General features: G+C 39.6%; 3 protein-coding genes across 5 annotated transcripts; all 3 read right to left on the bottom strand.

Moving 5' to 3' along the window:
• Positions 1-481: 481 nt before the first annotated feature.
• On the bottom strand, positions 482-5,324 carry LOC111081804. The gene is made up of 6 exons (XM_022377954.2): positions 4,924-5,324; positions 2,731-2,941; positions 2,557-2,668; positions 2,325-2,480; positions 2,099-2,266; positions 482-2,041 (listed from the first exon to the last, which is right to left on the bottom strand). The coding sequence occupies exons 2-6, from the start codon at positions 2,932-2,934 to the stop codon at positions 1,875-1,877; spliced, it is 807 nt and encodes a 268-aa protein (XP_022233646.1). The 5' UTR covers positions 2,935-2,941; positions 4,924-5,324; the 3' UTR covers positions 482-1,874.
• Positions 5,325-5,561: 237 nt separating this feature from the next.
• Positions 5,562-7,640, bottom strand: LOC111081803 (serine/threonine-protein kinase haspin homolog). 3 transcript variants are annotated; one of them, XM_022377951.2, is made up of 6 exons: positions 7,528-7,639; positions 6,506-7,469; positions 6,432-6,447; positions 6,244-6,344; positions 5,892-6,187; positions 5,562-5,819 (listed from the first exon to the last, which is right to left on the bottom strand). In XM_022377951.2, the coding sequence occupies exons 1-6, from the start codon at positions 7,590-7,592 to the stop codon at positions 5,615-5,617; spliced, it is 1,647 nt and encodes a 548-aa protein (XP_022233643.2). In that variant the 5' UTR covers positions 7,593-7,639; the 3' UTR covers positions 5,562-5,614. The 3 variants fall into 3 exon arrangements, with proteins under 3 accessions (XP_022233643.2, XP_022233642.2, XP_022233644.2); XM_022377950.2 differs by having other exon boundaries at positions 6,244-6,447; positions 7,528-7,640; XM_022377952.2 differs by lacking the exon at positions 5,562-5,819 and having other exon boundaries at positions 6,078-6,168; positions 6,244-6,447; positions 7,528-7,640.
• A 4,118-nt stretch (positions 7,641-11,758) lies between these two features.
• LOC121404895 lies at positions 11,759-12,282 on the bottom strand. The gene is made up of 2 exons (XM_041595292.1): positions 12,203-12,282; positions 11,759-12,131 (listed from the first exon to the last, which is right to left on the bottom strand). Exons 1-2 carry the CDS (start codon positions 12,265-12,267, stop codon positions 11,759-11,761), a joined length of 438 nt encoding a protein of 145 aa, XP_041451226.1. The 5' UTR covers positions 12,268-12,282.
• Positions 12,283-20,337: the final 8,055 nt, after the last annotated feature.

Below are 20,337 nucleotides of genomic sequence, written 5' to 3'. Positions count from 1 at the left end.
CTGCCTTTGTCGACGTCGAGCCCGAACAATTTTTCCTATGACACTTTCATGCCGTGACAGCCAGAACTGCAGGGCTTATATTTCCTCCATATGTATAATTCGGAACCGCCATGATTGGATCACATTTCTTCAATGTAGACGATTGATCGAAATTATGTGTGTTATGAATAACACAACTGGAAAGAAGGTTGTGAAGTAATCACGAATATGTTCCCTGAACCATGGTCAGATGTGCGTCGGATTCTGCTCAATCCATCCACTTAAGCACACACGATTACAAAGGTCAACATTACGTTAGGCATTACCAAAATGTAAGACCAAATAAGAAAGCTTTCCTTGTGTAATAAAAGGAAACTTCAGAATTAATGTTCTTGTAAGATGAAATACAAAACATTTGTCAACATATTAACGCAGAAAACAGAAATTTCAAATTACCATGATTTTAGTATTTGACAAATTTAATTATTTATTTGTTGGGTTTCGAAGTAATAAAAAGTTAGGCTTAGTTGTAGAAAAAATCGTAAAAATATCTAAATATATGTATATACAGACAATAACGGTGTTTCTTTGAAAAGTCTTCTTTCTTGTGTGTTTTTTTGTAGTCTAAGAAGGATTTCTTTCTTAAAAATATTGTAGCAATAAAAAATCAAAATTCAAATAAACAATGGATAAATATTTAAAGGAAAACAATGTTACAATTGGTAACGTAACAAGTTTTGATTGGCTTTCATAGAATTTTGTGGGACTTTATATGTCAAGAAATGCCAAATTGTTTTTTTTTTTGCAAAAGTTTAAACCATATATAGCAAAACATAACAAGTTACAGCATTTCTTGGCTCTTTATAGGTTTAATCATTTCACAACTATGAATATGGGTACAAGAATTCAGTAAACGGAAAGCACCAATTACTGTTCATTCAAAACAAAAAACAAATCATTTTTATTATTCAGGCGTTTAAAGCTTACATATTAAATAAATTAGTATATTTTCATAAGGTCCTTTGGTATTGGAATGCAATTATTTGCATGAGTTTTAAAATAACACTAATGCTTAGTCTAGAAGTACAAAAAATGAATGCTATCATTGGATTCATCCCGCTTTACAGGACAGATAAAGCTTATATTGACATTAAGAAATCGGCCCTAATCTGTTTTTTGTTTCATATTTGTACATACATATGTAATATAAATTATTGTGCAATAGTTTATTATTACACTAGTCAGCAGATAAATGTTATAGTCTATCTCGTATATGTAGATTCATAAACATTGTGGAGGAGCTGATTTATATAACTTGGGTAAAACGGTACCATGTTTTATTCGAAAATTTTTGCATTGATTTTTATTTCTTTGACAAACGGGTTGCTTAAATAACAAAAATGATTAAAATTTCGTTTTTAAATAATACAGTAGGGACCCCAAAATATACGTTTTCAGTCAGAGGGGGTATTTTAAATATTCAGTATACGTCACGCTTCCCGTTCTGATGCAATTTATTTTACACTGAGCTTGGGAGTCACAGGTATTCATCACAGCTTTCCCATATTCTATGGACAAACTCGTCTAACTGCCAAAAATCAGTGTACAAAAAGCCCAATAGCAGTTTTCCGATCTGTTGCTAAGCCTCGCATGTTTCCTAATCTTCAGTAATACTTCATTGCTCGACGCATTCCGCAAAACCCGATAAATAATTTGGTTTTAAAATTATAATAGTTTATAGAATCTAAAAGTTATAATATAGTATTTTCAAACATTTAAATGTTTCGACGGGTGTACAATGGCTATAACAATAGTTAGCTAAAATGTCTTTAAAAAATTGTTGCAGTTGATTATACGCAATAGGTACAATAGGTATGTACCTTTAAGTAAGTGTTTTATATTCGTGTGATATTGATTGCATCAGTAATAGACTCCCTTCTTAAAAGTTGTTTCGTATCATTTTCTATTTCAATCGGCGATATTCCTGCACTTCTGTCATTTAAATAGGGAGTATCTTCCTCGATAATTTTTTCGAGGAGTATATCACCAGAGTTATTCATACCTAAAACATAAGTTTAATAAATAAATTGAATAGGGGATAAATGCGATATTCGCTAACAATTACGTCCAACTATCGGTCCGTTAGATAAATTATCAGAAGATGCGCAGTTTACGACTGCGACATCTGTGGGAGAGTTATTGCGGCCGCTTTTTTGTAAGGCCACAGCTTTACGTGCATGGCGCGTGGTTAACACACCAGTTTCTACATCTCGTTCAAGGCGGTGCCCTAGAACAAATATTCATATGTATATCTTCAAAAGTTTAAATACAAAACTATGTGTTACCTGAACGAGACCGAGTAAGCTGCCGCTGTACGTAATCCTCCAGATCCTCCTCTTCCTTTCGACTTATGAGGCAATTTAAAACTAATAAAAATAGGCCTAGTCCAAGGGAAAATAGTCCTGTGCAAGTCACTTCATTCCACCATGCAGAGCTGGAACCTAAAATAATCGGAAAAGTTGAACACAGGTACAAAATATACATACATATGTATGTATGTGCGAGTATATTACTTACTAAACACATTCCAGGACATTGTCTCATCTGGAATAATTCCTGCCCCGATAAGAAAAACTCCAAAAACAATGAACACTATTCCAATATGAAGCATTCCAATGCTGGTAACAACCTATTTTACAAAGCAAATTCATTATACTTGTATTATCAAAACAGTACTTTCTAATCATCCACCTGACTGTCAAGCATTCCAGGTCCAGGCTTGGCCGCATGATGGTGATGATATTTGCGTCTCACAGACCCACTGGGTGAATGAAATGTTTCGCCACTCTCGGAGCTTTGAGTGCTATACCTTCTTTCTCGAGCTCTTTTTTGTTCATCTCTTCTTTTACGCTGCCGCTTAATAGCCATGGCAGAATGTATTCCAACCGAATGCATATTCGTCCTACAAAACGGTTAAAGTTTCAATAATTTGTATGTCTGTATTTTAATTTTTTTATTTCAGACTATGTATTGTGTTAATAGCCTTTGTTTTTACGTACGAAAAATTAGAGACGATATTCAAAAACACAAACAAAACAAAAACACATAACTAAAACTTATCACCTGTATAGCTATTAAGCTTTTTTAATAGCTGTTGAATTGAATAAAAAGTATAAAATTTATTGGTAGGCGAAAGTATGTAGTTATGTACGTACTAGGTACTAGGCAGGGCCGACGGGCCGAATTGCCCGTGCCCTATGCAGAGCATCTTAGAAGAGATATATACTCAGTCAGTAAATAAATTTGTGAGATTATGATTTATGTAGAATTTTAAAATATTTTACATTTTTTAGCTACATCTGTCATCTACATCTAACATATTTATTCTACATCTGAAATGTAAATTATGCATCTACAATGTAGATTATACATCTTCTCTGCGAAATGTCGCGCACTGTACTGGGCAGAGTGTGTGCGAGCGAGAAAGAGAATAAGTAGCGTCAGCAGCACTAGAGGAGCAACTAAAAATTGATTTCATTATTCTGGCTATAATTATGATCCGATCTGATTCGGCAATCTAGTAGATATGGGCATTCTCTATGATACATCGTATCGTATCTTTAAAATTGTGGCTGCCTCAGATTTTCGTCCTTTGTGGGTGCGGAAGGGGTCTGGGCGAAATTTTGAAATACACTTGTACACATGAGTCGGGGAACAAGATTTGGTTGCTCTTATAGACAAACAAGACGGACGGACAGACATGGCTATATAGACTCGGCTATTGGTGCTAATCAAGAATATATATTTACTTTATGGGGTCGGAAACGTTTTCTTTACCTCTATCAGAACTGGTCATTTCCAGAAAATGTTGTAACGGACCAGCCTTCGAGATCATAACCTTCTTTGACCACTGCTTCTGATACAATATAACTTGACCTCCTACTTCGCTTAGAAAATATGTATGCAACACATTTGTTGGAACACAGCGATCAAATCTTTGTCATAGATCCCGAACCAAGCAAAGCTTTTGGGAACACTGAGTTATTGAACGAAATAGAAGCTATTAGAGATCAGTCAAGTCATAGGATACCATAGTAAAAACTGAAATATTTTTTTATGAACAGATAGTAGAAATGTTGATCTTTGATATAAAAGTAACTTTTTCTGTTTAACTTAACCGTACGCCAAGGTATAGGTGTCCAAATAATATGTGTGCTTACTGTACGTGTGGCATATGGTAGCTAAAGAGCTAATGCACATCTCCCCAAATGCGAACTATTTTATTTTTATTTTTACCAATTCTGCAGTTATTCTTAGTTTATTAAAATAAATAGCATTTTATGTCAATGCATGCTGGTCACTTACAACCTACACTTTTGACCTATTTAGTGCCTTGTTCTTCTGCAGCCACACCCAAAATCCAAAAATTATATTACTAACTAAACATTTCGATGTCTTGGGATTGCCGTTAATTTCAACAGGTTTAATTGGGTGTTGAACGTACTGTGTTCATATGTCTGTTTGTATGTATTCAATTTATAAACGTAGTAGCCCGTAATATAGTGGATACCTAGGCCATATTTTATTTTATATGTATGTATGTACATTTACAATGTACATATGTATATAGGAATTATTACTGATTCGCAATTATGAACCAGACGGTAAAAAAAAACTTATAAACATAAATTTAAATAAAAGTATGTTAACACATATGTATATGTGTATACAATGTACAATATACTCCCCATTTTTTTTTTAGCTAAACTAGTTTAAAATAAAACCCATAGGTACACATACACAAGTATGAGTAAGTATGCATATACACCTAAAAAATCTGTGGTGGTTTCACCCCCGATTGCATGGTCCTGTGAATTGCATTCTAGCGGTTTTTGTACCAGATGACTTCAGCTATCCCACTATCTCACATTCGTTTATTCTCACCTTTTGTGCGTAATTTCGTTTGCCAAACTAAACGAAGAACTATTTTTTCATTTTTTTTAAATATAATAACGCATTATACAAAACTTAGCACAATCACATTTTATTACCGAGTAAATATTTAAAGTTTTTATTTATATTTTATCGATTTTTGCTATGTACCAAAGTTGTGTGACCCTTTTATGTGTGATTTCTGTATTTGGGCGAAGTCTCTTGTTTTCAAAACATACGGCTAAGACATATAGCAGTGGGGTAAATAATGTGTCAGTTTTTTTCTTATTGAACGGAAGAATTATTTGTTATAAACTATTTTATTTTTGTGAAATGTGTTTATTTTTTTTATTCACAAGCAAGAACAACGGTTGATACATGAGAACGAGGTTGCACTATGCACTAGTGTAAATTTTTGTCCGGAACTGAAAGTGAAATATCCTTTAGTATTATATTATAGCAACTAGAACCAAAATAAAATACCATAGATATACTCTAAAGCTCTTAGACATGTTGGTTCTTGTCCGAACTTAAGGAAGCTTTACTCCCTTTTATTTAGTTCAATCAAAAATAAAATATATACATATATGTGTACATAAATGGTGAAACTATACAGATAAGAGTCAAATAAACATTTACAGCTGTGCTGATTTAAAAATAAAAAATTTTATTTAAAATATAATTAATATATGCAAAGTAAATGCTAATTCAAATCAAAGACATGTTTGACACAATGGGTGGCACTTTCAAACGACAGTATTGTACTTTGAAATTTCTTTAGCTTCTCAATGTACAGTCTGTGGATTTTCGTGTTGGCGCTCTTATAAAAGATGCCATTAATTAGTTTTGCAGTTACGTAAGACAGCCAAAGCACATTTGTTTTAGGCGCAAATGAAGCCCAATTATTTCTACAAATAAAGAAATATATTTAAATAAGCATTAAGACTAAATATACACAGTTATTTTAGTCGATTACTCACTTGAGCTCATCCCGCATCAGTCGGTAAATATCATATTGATAGTCTCCTGACGCAGCAAACAGTTCCTCATCGGAAGACAGATCATTAAAGTTGCAAAATTCGTCAATAGTTATTCTTGATAGAGTGTAGTCAATGATTGTAATTTTCACCCCTTTCGAAAAAACTGTCAGGTCCTTGGTATGAAATTTATACGAAATTTCTTTCACAGTAGCTGGTTCGATTAATATGTTGCCCCAATGAAGATCACGATGCTCAAATTGGCACTCTTCTTCGCCAACTGCCAGAGCCAAAATTATCTTCAAATAGTTAATATTAACAATAAGTAATAATCGTAATCTTTCTATAATCTTACCTGTTGCAATGCATAATACGATTGTTCAGCATTTACAAATTTAAAGTTGGACATGTCTTCTCCAGAAAACTTCAATTCTAAAACTATAAATAGTTGGTCATCTGTAAATATTATAGGATGATCATTTTCAGATTCCTTTTCATCGTCGTAACATTCCCAAAGTTTTATCAAATGTTCCGGATACTTTCCTCTAACTAATGATACCTAAAAGCAGATTTAATTATCCAAATTGCTTGTACATCTTATCTTAAAATTGTATTACCTTGTATATATTTGCATATCCATCAGTAGTATTATTTTTTCCTAATCGTAGACTGCACATTTTTTTAGAAATTATAATTTCTGGCAATATTTGTGCAAAGGTCTTTTGCAGTTCTCCGTTAACTTCAGTGGAACCTTCAATAGGTATAACCTTTAGGACCACGTCAGAGTTATGAGTATCTCCTTTTTTCCGTTTCATAGTATACCTAAACACTTCGCCATAAGCACCTTCGCCTATTTTTTTGGCATTTAACATTTTGGATTGTGCATATACAACGTCAAATCGAAGCGGCTTACGCTGATCGCAATGTTTCAGGACTTGGCTCTCATAATCAATAATTATATTATTACAGTCATTTAAAAATATCGATTTACGTCCTTGGCTAACTGAACTAGAGGTCCTGACATGCGTAGATGCGCGGGCAGTGAGTAAAGGTGAGTTTGCGCTTATGTTTAGAGTGGTTTCAACTACTTGCGTTCGGCGCCAAGAACTCAGAGATTTTCGCCACTTTCCTGGCTGTAAAACAAGTGAAGACCGAATTCCAAGTCCACGCTCGTCAGATTTCTTTTTCGAGTGCCTGTTCTTGAATTTAGAATTCAATTCGTTCAAATTACCGATTGTATTCTTGGATTCTATTTCGAAGCATACTCGTTTTTTTATATGCAGCTCTGCCTGCACACGGTCTTGTTGTTTCTCAGTGTTACCACCAAATCCGTCAAGCTTCATTCCCGTGATAGGAGATATTCCGCAGTGAAATAAATCAGCGCCTAAACGTTTTCCAAATGGCGTTGAAATTGAGCGCTTTCCCACTTCATTTAAATCATCACATATATCTAAAATTTGTTGCTTTGGCCGGCCCGGCTCATTGATTTCTAAAATGCTGTGGTTGCTGTTTTCTACACTGGAATCAAGGTTAAAGGATGCTCTAACATTCGTTTTAATTATGTTAAGAATTCGCAGTTGCCTGTGTGGAATTTAAAGATTGTTTGTTTTGCAAGACAACTTAATAGCACAATTCTTACGGACGGGGGTCCAATAATTTATCAAATGAATCTTTCCATGCTTCATCGTGCAAAGTATCCTCCATCTTTACTCTGTTTCTATTAAATTGTAAGTCTACTATTTAAATTTATCGCTGGAATAGAGATGTGAAATGCATATCTCGATAATTTAAGTAAGAATTTAGATCTTGTGGGTATTCTCTTAACTGTTGAGCCGCATATCTGAGAACAAACGATAGTGGTATTCTTGAAAGTGCGCCCGCAGTTGTTTTGATACCTACCGACAAAGAAAAATGGCTGGAAACAAAAAAAAAACTAAGATTTCACCAATAAAGTTCAACATTTCTAGTATATTTAAACTGCCGAGAGTTCTCTATCAAAATCAAAAGAGAGAAAAAACGCAGAATGAGCGGATATAAAAGCATAGCATAGCAGGTTGCGGTATTGCGCTATGAAAAATATCTGATTTGTGTTTTGATGGCACTATGGAGGGTAATTAAATTTTGGAAATCAGCTAAATTATACAACAAATCTGACAGAAAAATGGACGAAGGAGACTTGATTCTCTTATTAATTTATTATTTTTATCTCTATAGATTCTTTATATATATGGGAGCTCTTCCTTACAGCATAGTACTCAGATCCCAATAAAGTCTTAAGCCTAGTACTCAGTTCAACTTAGCTTTCTGTCGACCAAATCAAATAAGATATTCGTATGGTAACTAAGGAAATGCATACTATGCATACTGTATTTTGTTCGACAAAAAATGTAGCAGAAGGCGTTTAGAGTTAGAATGGAAGACAAAACGCAAAATTAGTGTTCGTACCCGTATCTAGAGAAGACGGCTTTCTTACTAACATGCAATCGCTCAAAAATAATCAGCATTTAATAAACTAAGCTCGTGCTGAAACTAAATAATATGGTCTCATCGTGAAATATGCTCTCTTTTGAGGACGATATATTTGTCAGTCGTTTGCCAAACGTCGTTGAAAGTGGTTGTGCAGCGCACGAATTTTTTCATCGCCTTCTTCTTGCTTACGAATGTTTCCTAAACAGAAAAAAATTAAAATTAGTGCTTGCTACTATCTTAAATCGACGTTTATATAATAAAAAATATTATAGTATATATTAAGGTATACAAATAAACAAATCTTAATTGCAAAAGGAAAAAAAATGTATGACTTATTGATGCATTGATATGAATTTAACAATATTACCTGGGCAATTGATCCTGTGATCTTTATATAACTTATTTTTTTTAAACCAACCTCAAAATTCGATCTAAAAAAATTGGTCAGAGCAACAATATGGTCGGAATTGCTCCGAACATCTGTGTCAGCCCTTGTCTATCGATAAATCTCTGTTAAACATAACAGAGACCTTTTTGGTTGAGATGGCACTAATGCGCGGGTATAACGCGCGGGTTTGGCGCTTAACAGTACAGTGAGTAAACAAATTACTCTTGAAATTAAGAGTATGACTTTTTGCTGAAAATTAAAGCACAAAGTGAATGTGAAAACCGGACCCTGCCTAAATGAGTAAATTAACGAATTCAATGAGGTCTAGCGTAGATATATAAATGAATGATAGTTTGATTCCAGGCGCTATCATGGTCTGGGCCATCTCCATATAAACATGGGATTTCTTCCGAGGTCCCTGCAAACCCTTAATACTCTCCTTCCAGGATAGGAATAAGAAGCAAATGCAAAAACTTCTCTAATCATATTACATATTACATATATTACATATCTTTTTCTTCAAGTTTTATTAATTCTAAAAGAAAAAACTTAAACAGCTGATGGACTGTGTGTTGTTCTTATTCCCATTTTCCTGTCTGCCATTGTTTACATTTTCGTAGTGAATTCTGTTTTTTCGTTGTGGATATTTATTGTTTAATTTGAAAATTGTCGCAAAAATACTGCACAGAAACGTGCGAGCTATAATATTCCAGATGGAATATCTGGAAAATTTTCGGAACGGCAAAACCTTACGGACCAACCCGGAAATGGTTAGTGGATGGTCGTCAGTGGGGAAATGCTATTAGGGTGTTTATTGTTTTTAAGGCCTGTCTCAAGCACCGCGGAAAATTCCTGCCATGAATTTGCTTGTTATTCCGTGAGGGTGTGGAACATAGCTAAAACAGGATTGATGAATTAGCTGTGTTTTGCAAACAGTGCCAACTGTAAAATTCTGCTAATACTAAAAAAGGCAAAAGGCAGTCCATAAACGGACCCGATATGCAACTATCGATATAAATCTGTGGATTCCGCTCGTGTTGCAGGATACACACTCCAGGAAACGTAAACGAAAAATTCCTGCCACCGTTTTTTTATATGGAGTTTGACGGGAATTTTTCGATTCCGCGGTGCTGGATTCTATGCTTAACTCTTGTATTTTACGTCTGGTTGTAAACCACTTTGCTTGTTTGAAAAGATAATTAAAACAGCTAAAAGTTATTCGTTAATCAAACCTAAAAGATGAAAAAAAAAAAATGAACAAAAAATACCTTTTCGAAGGTTGCGGGCCGAACTGCCAATTGGGAACAAAGGAACGCGATCAGGTTCCAAATGTACAGCCCGTTTTCGTTTCGTTTGCTTTGTTCCCAATTGGTAGTTGGGCCCGCAACCTTCCAAAGGGTATTTATTGTGCATTTTTATTTTTATTTTTTAGGTTTGGTTAATACATTTTACTCATAGAAATAGAGAACAAGGATACAGTTCGGCCCGTAACCTTCGAAAAGGTATTTTTTGTTCATTTTTTTTTTTTTTTCATCTTTTAGGTTTGATTAACGAATAACTTTTAGCTGTTTTAATTATCTTTTCAAACAAGCAAAGTGGTTTACAACCAGACGTAAAATACAATTTTAATTTTTTTTCGACTTTTCCCGAGTTTTTAAAGTCCAAATTTGTTGCATTTCAGGGTAATCGATTGAAATAATTTGCATGGTAGAGAGGAAGGTTTCCAGACAGGGTGGCAAGGCCGAGGTTGAAGGGATAGTGGTGAGCGGATGGTGGCGCCCCCTAGTCGGGCGATCTTAAAACTATGAGATCCGCGCGCTCTTGAATTCCCTTGTGGAGAGAGGAGAGCCGGTGTCCCGGAGCCAATTCACCCACACACGCTTAAGGGGAGAGAGAGCGGTTACAGGAAGAGTAGGCCATGCCCTTGAACCTGGTTCAAGGGCAATAGAAGAGATCGATGGGGCTTGGTGACCAACGATAGAGGTATGGGAAGCTTAGGTTTAGGCTTAGGACAGATCAAAAAAATCGTTGGCGGAAGATAGTACAAAAAAAAATCGTTTACGGATCGGGTCTCAGAAAAAAAAAAAATAAAAAAAAAAATAAATAAAAATATTTATAAAGTGAGTGAAATGAGGATGGGTAGTGGTCATCACTCAAAGTGAATTTTTTTTGTTTTACGTTTCCTCGAATAGCAAGGAGGAAGTAGAGCTGCCTAGCGGGACCGATGCGGATAGACTAGAAAAGCTGAAAAAAAGGAACAAAGTGAGTCCGCTCCAATGGGGGAGAAAAATCCCAATTTACACTCCACTTTTTTTTTGTAAATTTGCTAAGAACTGTGCCCAGTTCCGCCGTCCTGTCCACAGCGGCATGGTCCTTCGCCCGGCCTGGAAGTGGACCCCGGAATATCGTCCCCGTCCTCCAGCAAAGATTTTATTAAACCCTATTTAAATACATACATATAATTTAGAACCCACTAGGCCGTCGCATATCTGTGTATACATTTATTTATTTATTTACCGTTAATTATATTTATTTATTTGTTCTTATATATGTAATTGTCACTATTTATAATTATTTATTTATTTAATCATAGTTAATTTGATATGCCCATAATTTAGGTCGCGGAAAGGAAGAGGTTAGGATGGGGATTAGGAGGTCGACCTAAACCAGCTAGGAGTTATAGAATATAATATGTGTGTAAAATTTGATTTAAAGTGAAATTATAACGTTTAATATGAATTGCTAGTGTGTTTAGTATGGGGGGGAAAGGGGACCACAGCGGCGAAATGGAGATCGGCCGCTACACTTGAGGAAAAGAGGAGATGTGTAGTTGTTCCGCGTCGGAGAGATGATTGTCCGTGAGGTTTAGTGTAAAGTCCGTTGGTTTGTTTTGAATCGTCGTTTTGTTGTCATATTTGTTCGAGATGCCCGAACAGCTGGTTTGTTGTGCGACCTGGGGGGCCTGGGAAAAACCTATTCCTGAGATGACTGGCTAGCCGGCCTTGCCCCACCACTAAAACAGGTTCGTAACAATAATGGCGCCCAATCTAAGACAAATTTGTGAGTCGCAGTCCGTTCTCGAACACGAAAGTGGGAGAACTCGAGAGAACTCGAGAGGAACGATCTCGAGTGGTAGTCTGCAGTAAGGGTCCGTCTGTGTTCCGGTGGCCTGTGAGGAGCTGTGAAGGTTGGCTCGCAGATGCACGGCACTGAGGGATCTGAAAATGTAGGAATCCACAAAGTAAATTGTTTTTTTTTGTAGTTTGTGTTTGAACTTATCTGACAGAGGGAAGCCGGAGCTCTCAAGGGGGTGAGGTTGGCACTGACGGAGGAGAATCCTCAAGCCAGTTAGCAACCGACCCGTTGCCTGGTGGACGAAAGAGAGCCTGGAAAGAGAAAATACCCAAAGTTAGTTAAGGTCGAGTAGTTTTTGGTTGGTGCTGCTTCCCCTACTTACCGCTGGAGGAGGCGGGAAGGTAGTATCTCGTAGAGATTTTTGCTGTAGGTGGCCCGTGGGGACATTTAGTCGGTCACGCGATGCATCTGGAGCAGCTACAGGATCCCGAGGATATCCTTCAGTAGAGTAGTGGGACAGAAGCAGCTAGGTAGAAGAGTGAGCGCCCTTGACACTTAATCTTCTGTAGAAGATGAGAAGTCAACAGCGCTCGCGACTAAGAAGGTAGACGTTGGACAAGCAAAGACGTAGGGAACCAAGTGCAGATGGCTCCAGTAGCAGTTGTGGTTACTTTCCCCTCTTGTGGTTGATCTTGCAGTTTTTTTTTATTTTTTTTTGGGTTGAGTTTAGTTGGAGTTAGGTAGTTATCTGTGAAAGAAAGGAAAGTTAGGTAGTTAGAAAAGTTTATGAGCAGCTACAACTTACGGTCAAAAGGGAAAATGACTCACAGGACTCCTCCGCCAGGAAACCTGCCTGAACAGATGCGAGGAGGAGATAGTCAGGGCGCGGAAGGAGGCGAGAACGACAGCTGGAACCCGCCGAAGACCCCAAAAGAATTTCCGTCGGAAATTCTTTCGGGCATAAACGTCGCCATAGCACAAGCGCAGGAGACGCAGAGAGGTGCTATGGCGGACACCATCAGCAGGACGCTGCAAGAAGAGATCCGTCGTGGATTTATGGAGCTGATGGGTGCCATAACGGAGGCAATGACGCCCCTGCGCCAGAAGGGAAAATTGATCCATGATCTGGGCTGGGAGAATGGTCCAAATGGCAGAGAAGGCGGTCCAGCGGCTCCAGAATGGCGAAGACAGAGTACCGGCACCAGACCCAAAGGTTCCGTGGAACAACAGGAGCATATTCCACAAGCGCCTCCAAGGAAGCCGGAGAGACGGAGCCAAAGTTGGTCCCACATGGTGGAAGATGGCGGTCTGGAAACGAGACCGATGGAACTGGAACGGGAACCAGCAGGAGACGGCGGAGCTCGGCGATTCACGACGCCCTACGAGAGGCGAGACGAGTGGAGAGAGCCGAGATGGGGACGCGTCGACAAGTGGGACATCCATTTCGACGGCGACCCAGACCCAGCCAAACTGACGGTGGAGGATTTTGTCTTTCGGGTCGAATTTCTCCAGAGGCAGAGTCGACGCTCGTGGGACGAAGTCCTCAATAATTTTCACCATCTGGTGAGAGGACGGGCTGCCGAGTGGTACTGGCAGTTTGCCCGAGAGAGGCCTCCAGAAGTCTGGGAGGACTTAAAGGACGAGTTGGTGACCCGATTCCGTGCAGTAGGTGGGCAGTACGAGCGGCTGCGTGCGTTGCATGAGCGACGCCAAGAACCTGTAGAATCGGTGGAAGACTACTTCCGAGCTATGCGGAGGCTGGACGCAAGGCTTATCACACCAATAGCGGATTCCGAGATGGTCAGAGTCGTCAAGAAGGGACTCGAGGAGGAGATCGCTCGGTATGTGTACGCGATCCGAGTCCGGAACCTGGAGCAGCTGAGGGAAGAGTGTGTAGAGGTGGAATACCATTTACGCAGACGTGAGCGAAGGTCAGCTTTTCGCCCGACGACAAAATTCCAACAATCCGGGAAGCGAGTCGAGGAGATAGAGCCAGATTCGGAGCTGTTGGAAGGAGAGGAAGAGTTGATGGTTGAGGAAACCCACCTGACAGCGAAGCCGAGGCTGGGTTGCTGGAATTGCGGAGAAGTTGACCACGGGTTCCGAGAGTGTATGGCAAAGGAATGCAGAGTATTCTGTTACCTCTGCGGAAAGCCCGAAACGTACACGCCGAAGTGTCCCAACTGCTCGGGAAACGCAAGAACGGGCCTGATAAAGGCGGGACATCAGAGCTCGGGACGAAGGCCCGCGAGAAAGTGAAGGATGCGCTGTTGGAGTTTGTAAAAATTAAGCATATTAACCCAAGTAGTGTAGAAAAATATAGTTTAAAATTCTTACCGGCCGAAGAGAGGATGAGGAGATATACACAAGTCCGAAATCGGATCTTTGACGGACATCAGCTGAGTGGAATGCGAGGTGTCAGCCGTAGACTCCAGAAGGCCCGGGCACGCTTCCGGCAAAGGAGACAGACTCGCAAGGAGGTGGCTGAAGCAGTCAGGCGTGGAGCAGGACGTGACCCAAGGGTTTTTGCCAAGGTGCAAATCCTAGGACGGAAGATTTCCGGACTCCTGGATACTGGGGCATCCGTAAGTGTCCTCGGAAAGGGCAGTCGTGAGCTCCTAGACGACCTCGGGGTGGAGATGGACAACTATGTCTCGATCGTCAAAACCGCCGCAGGAGAGGACCGGACCATAATCGGCAAAGCGAGAATCCCTGTGGAGTACAAAGGAATCAGCAAGGACATTCTCTTTTACATCTGTCCATACCTGGAGCAAGTCATGTACTTGGGTGTCGATTTTTGGAGGTCGTTCGCGTTGGCTCCCACAGTCCTCGGAGCTTATCCAAGTTCGCCCAGCGATGCCAAGATATCCGAAGTCCAGATGTCACAGATCAGCCAATATGCCGAAGACCACCAGGAGAACGTACATGTGGACGCGTGGGACCTGGAAGAGAAAGAAGCTGAAGAACTGGAGGAGGTGAAGAAGGAGTTCCTAACTTACGAAGATGCCGGATTAGGGTCAACGACGGTAGAGGAGCATCGGATCCAGTTGGTAGAGGGCGCGGAGCCTTTTAAAGATCGACACTACCCTCAATCCCCAGCGATGCAGGAAGTGGTCTGGACCGAAGTGGACAAGATGCTGGAACTGAGAGTGATAGAGGTTAGCGATAGTCCGTGGAGCAACAGGACGACGGTAGTGCGGAAGCCTAACAAAAACAGATTTTGTTTGGACGCGCGAAAGCTGAACCAACTCACCGTCAAAGACGCATACCCTCTTCCTAGCATCGAGGGAATACTGTCCAGGATCGACCAGACGCACTACATTTCCAGTGTAGACCTCAAATTTGCTTTCTGGCAAATTAAGCTGGACCCAGAAAGCAGGAAGTGTACCGCGTTCACCGTTCCAGGTCGTCCGCTGTACCAGTTTGTAATGATGCCCTTCGGTCTGTGTAACGCTGCACAGAGGCTATGCAGGGTGATGGACAAAGTGATCCCGACGCAGTTGAGATCAAACGTTTTCGTCTATCTAGATGATTTCTTGGTGATAGCTCCCGATTTCCAGACACATCTCCGGTACCTTCGGTTGGTGGCCCAGTGCCTGCGAAAAGCAAATTTAACAATAGGCTTACAAAAATCAAAATTTTGCTTTAGGTCTCTGAAATACCTGGGATTTATCATCGGAGGTGGCACGTTGCAGATGGATCCTGAGAGAGTTTTGGCCATTCAAAGGATTCCCAATCCGAGTTCAGTGAAGGAACTAAGAAGCTTCCTAGGAACCGCAGGATGGTACAGGCGCTTCATCAAGGATTACGCTTCCATTGCAGTGCCGCTGACAGACGCGCTGAAGAAGCATCCGCGTGGAAAGTTTTTCCTGTCCACGGAGGCCGAAACGGCGATTTTCTGGGAAAGTATCCCCGGTCAAAAAGGGGACAAGCCTGGATATTTGTCGTCGTAGACCACTTCTCTAAATTCACCTTCCTGAAAGCGATGAGAGAGGCGACCGCGGCGAACGTAGTTCAATTCCTAGTACAGGAAGTGTTCTACAAGTTTGGGGTGCCCGAGGTGATCCACTCCGACAACGGAAAACAGTTCCTGTCGAAGATCTTCCAGGACATGACCAGCACCTTTGGCGTCCGACATCTGCGCACAGCAGTCTACTCACCACAGAGCAATGCCGCCGAGAGGGTGAACCGGACAATATTAACTGCAATCAGGACGTATTTAGAGAAGGATCATCGAGACTGGGATATATACCTACCGGAGATTAAAGTGTCGATCCGTGACTCAGTGCACGAAGCAACAGGCGTGACGCCGTTTTTTGCAGTTTTTGGACAGCAAATGTTCCTTAATGGGAACTGCTATAAGTTGGCGAGGAAGCTGCAGTCGCTGACGGAGCATGAGGTGCACGCATTGGACCCCGCGGATAAATGCCACATCATCCAGGAACGTATTAAGGCCAACCTTTGTTGAGCGCAGCAGCCAGCGCTACAACAAACGGGCCCGAATATTCTTCGCCAAACCTGGGCAAGAAGTATACAGGCGCAACTTCACCCTCAGTGACTTTAGGAAGAGCTACAACGCTAAGTTCGCCCGGAAATTCCTGAAGTGCCGAGTCGTACGCCCGGTTGGAAATAACGCCTACGAACTTGAAGACCTGGCGGGGAAGCCGGTGGGGATTTTTCACGCCAAAGACCTAAAATTGTAGGAGCAAAATTAACACCAAGATGTACTCACGTATTAACGGGGAGAAGAGTGGGTGTAAGCCTACGTTGGGGCGCTGTAGGCAAGGCCGACGCAAACTTATAGGTCCTTCAATGTTGGTGAATAATTCTTCGCGTCCATGGTCCCCCGAATTTTCACTAGGTGTTGCATTTCAGGGTAATCGATTGAAATAATTTGCATGGTAGAGAGGAAGGTTTCCAGACAGGGTGGCAAGGCCGAGGTTGAAGGGATAGTGGTGAGCGGATGGTGGCGCCCCCTAGTCGGGCGATCTTAAAACTATGAGATCCGCGCGCTCTTGAATTCCCTTGTGGAGAGAGGAGAGCCGGTGTCCCGGAGCCAATTCACCCACACACGCTTAAGGGGAGAGAGAGCGGTTACAGGAAGAGTAGGCCATGCCCTTGAACCTGGTTCAAGGGCAATAGAAGAGATCGATGGGGCTTGGCCACCAACGATAGAGGTATGGGAAGCTTAGGCTTAGGCTTAGGACAGATCAAAAAAATCGTTGGCGGAAGATAGTACAAAAAAAAATCGTTTACGGATCGGGTCTCAGAAAAAAAAAAAAATAAATAAAAATAAATAAAAATATTTATAAAGTGAGTGAAATGAGGATGGGTAGTGGTCATCACTCAAAGTGAATTTTTTTTGTTTTACGTTTCCTCGAATAGCAAGGAGGAAGTAGAGCTGCCTAGCGGGACCGATGCGGATAGACTAGAAAAGCTGAAAAAAAGGAACAAAGTGAGTCCGCTCCAATGGGGGAGAAAAATCCCAATTTACACTCCACTTTTTTTTTGTAAATTTGCTAAGAACTGTGCCCAGTTCCGCCGTCCTGTCCACAGCGGCATGGTCCTTCGCCCGGCCTGGAAGTGGACCCCGGAATATCGTCCCCGTCCTCCAGCAAAGATTTTATTAAACCCTATTTAAATACATACATATAATTTAGAACCCACTAGGCCGTCGCATATCTGTGTATACATTTATTTATTTATTTACCGTTAATTATATTTATTTATTTGTTCTTATATATGTAATTGTCACTATTTATAATTATTTATTTATTTAATCATAGTTAATTTGATACGCCCATGCCCATAATTTAGGTCGCGGAAAGGAAGAGGTTAGGATGGGGATTAGGAGGTCGACCTAAACCAGCTAGGAGTTATAGAATATAAAAAGAATGTGTGTAAAATTTGATTTAAAGTGAAATTATAACGTTTAATATGAATTGCTAGTGTGTTTAGTATGGGGGGGAAAGGGGACCACAGCGGCGAAATGGAGATCGGCCGTTACACTTGAGGAAAAGAGGAGATGTGTAGTTGTTCCGCGTCGGAGGGATGATTGTCCGTGAGGTTTAGTGTAAAGTCCGTTGGTTTGTTTTGAATCGTCGTTTTGTTGTCATATTTGTTCGAGATGCCCGAACAGCTGGTTTGTTGTGCGACCTGGGGGGCCTGGGAAAAACCTATTCCTGAGATGACTGGCTAGCCGGCCTTGCCCCACCACTAAAACAGGTTCGTAACAAATTTGTAACAAAATACTGCACAAAAATCATCATATTTGCATTTTAATGCTTTATATATCCTAGCTATGTTAATTATCTTTTTAAAATAGAAAAGTGGTTTTCAATCAGACGTAAGATACTAGAGTTATGTGAAAAAAAGAAGCGCTACCTCTAAAAAAAGTTTTAAAAAAATACCAGAATTAAAAAATTCTTCAAAATAAGTTCTGCCTATGAAAAAAAATATCATCAAACCATTTCTAAGCCACTAAATCTTTAAGAAAAGGTTGGTTTTGTTCTTTAAGGAAAACTCGTGTCGAGTAGTGTAATTAGTTTTTGTAATGAATAGCTAGAACTGCTTTAAAAAAATGTTGCAAAATAAATGAAGCTGGTTGTGTTGAAGTTTAAATATTTGTCTATCACTATAAAAATGATTTTCAGAGGTAAGATTGATGGTTCAAAAGTTAAACCACTTGTAAGTTAGTCAGATTTTATCCAATGCCGGCTAATACATTTTTCAAAAAGCTGATAAAGAAAAAAAATTAGAGATGGTGGTTGATGGTTGGGAAAAACGGCTTTATCGCATCCTAACACCCTGATTCAAATGTATATTTTACATACATATATTTTACTGAACGTCAATTACACTACTCGACAAAATCGAACTTTTTTTTTCCTCAAGGATCCAAACCGACTTTTTCTGATAGATATGGAGATTTTAAATTTTTTAAAGAATTATGGTTTTTTTTCTATGGCAGAACTTTTTTTTGAAGAATTTTTTAAGTCTGGTATTTTTTTTTAAAGATTTTTTCAGAGGAAGCGCTTGTTTTTTTCACATAACTCTAGTATCTTACGTCTGGTTGTAAAAAACTTTGCTATTTTGAAAAGATAATTAAAACAGCTAAAAGTTAAGCCCAAACACTTTGTGATTACAGCTTACCGTCTGGGAAATATAAAGCATTGAAATGCAAAAATTATGATTTTTGTGCGGTATTTCTTACGAAATTTTGACTTTAAAAACTCAGGAAAAGTCGAAAAAAAATTATATCTTGTATCCTCTATTTTTTTGTGTATAGGTGCGTTAATTTGGCGTCGTTTAAGGTATCGCTCATTAAAATCTATGGAGAGACTTTGGAGCTAAAATTCGTTAACCAAACCTAAAATATGGAAAAAATGAACAAAAAATACGTTTTTGAATGCGGCGGGCCCAACTGCCCATTGGGAACAAAGGAGCGCGATCAGGTACCAAATGTACAACCCTTGTTCGTTTGCTTTGTTCCCAATTGGCAGTTGGGCCCGCCGCATTCAATATTTTTGTTCATTTTTTCCATATTTTAGGTTTGGTTAACGAATTTTAGCTCCAAGTCTCTCCATATATTTTAATGAGCGATACCTTAAACGACGCCAAATTAACGCACCTATACACAAAAAATAGGGACACAAGATATAATTTTTTTTGACTTTTCTGAGTTTTTAAGTCAAAATTTCGTAGAATACCGCACAAATCATAATTTTTGCATTTCAATGCTTTATATTTCCCAGACGGTAAGCTGTAATCACAAAGTGTTTGGGCTTAACTTTTAGCTGTTTTAATTATCTTTTCAACATAGCAAAGTTCTTTACAACCAGACGTAAGATACTAGAGTTATGTGAAAAAAACAAGCGCTACCTCTGAAAAAAGCTTTAAAAAAAAATACCAGTTTTCAAAAATTCTTTAAAAAAAAGTTCTGCCATAGAAAAAAAAAAAATATCATCAAACCATTTCTAAGCCCCAAATCTTTAAGAAAAAGTTCGTTTTGTTCCTTGAGGAAAAATCGTGTTGACTAGTGTTATTTATACTGTAGCACCGAACATATTTTTTTTTTAAATTCATGTAGTTTATTTTAGCTTAGACTACTTGCACCTAGTAACAATTAATGCGAACAATATGGGGTGACGGACTGGAGACTGATGGTGATAGGGGTCGTGCGTCGAGCGGTACTGCCGCAAAGCATTGTTTCGCAAGCGCAAGGACACCTTCTCCGTCTGCTCCTTCCGCCTTCTCTCCAGGGACTTCAGCGTTCTCATCACGCTAGAGGCGAACACCGCGGCAGCTTCCAATACTCTCTGCTCTGCTAGCATCAGCGGCACCATAGTTTCCACGCTTAACCTATGGCACTCGAAGAGGACATGCTGTGCGTTCTCCACCATGCCAGTGCCGCACTCGGAACGAGCACGCGATCCTGATTTTGCCTCCAGCCCTCGCATATACACATATGATCATAATAATAGGTACACGTTGAAAATTTTCAATTCACATCAGTTT

The sequence above is a fragment of the Drosophila obscura genome, unplaced genomic scaffold, assembly GCF_018151105.1.
Source record: "Drosophila obscura isolate BZ-5 IFL unplaced genomic scaffold, ASM1815110v1 contig_46, whole genome shotgun sequence".
Classification (NCBI taxonomy): domain Eukaryota; kingdom Metazoa; phylum Arthropoda; class Insecta; order Diptera; family Drosophilidae; genus Drosophila; species Drosophila obscura.
Note: the sequence above shows the minus strand (reverse complement) of the source record. Positions and strands in the feature narration are given on the sequence as shown.

What these genes read in the sequence shown, in the direction of transcription:
- LOC111081804 (XM_022377954.2), bottom strand. Translation starts at nt 2,934, where the DNA reads ATGCATTCGGTTGGAATACATTCTGCCATGGCTATTAAGCGGCAGCGT. An exon ending in AATGTCCTGGAATGTGTTTA is followed by an intron (nt 2,481 to 2,556) that starts GTAAGTAATATA and finishes CGATTATTTTAG; the next exon opens with GTTCCAGCTCTGCATGGTGG. An exon ending in GCTTACTCGGTCTCGTTCAG is followed by an intron (nt 2,267 to 2,324) that starts GTAACACATAGT and finishes TATTTGTTCTAG; the next exon opens with GGCACCGCCTTGAACGAGAT.
- LOC111081803 (XM_022377950.2), bottom strand. Translation starts at nt 7,592, where the DNA reads ATGGAGGATACTTTGCACGATGAAGCATGGAAAGATTCATTTGATAAA. An exon ending in AAATTATTGGACCCCCGTCC is followed by an intron (nt 7,470 to 7,527) that starts GTAAGAATTGTG and finishes AATTCCACACAG; the next exon opens with GCAACTGCGAATTCTTAACA. An exon ending in CTGATGCGGGATGAGCTCAA is followed by an intron (nt 5,820 to 5,891) that starts GTGAGTAATCGA and finishes CTTTATTTGTAG; the next exon opens with AAATAATTGGGCTTCATTTG.
- LOC121404895 (XM_041595292.1), bottom strand. Translation starts at nt 12,267, where the DNA reads ATGTCCCCACGGGCCACCTACAGCAAAAATCTCTACGAGATACTACCT. An exon ending in CCTTCCCGCCTCCTCCAGCG is followed by an intron (nt 12,132 to 12,202) that starts GTAAGTAGGGGA and finishes TTCTCTTTCCAG; the next exon opens with GCTCTCTTTCGTCCACCAGG.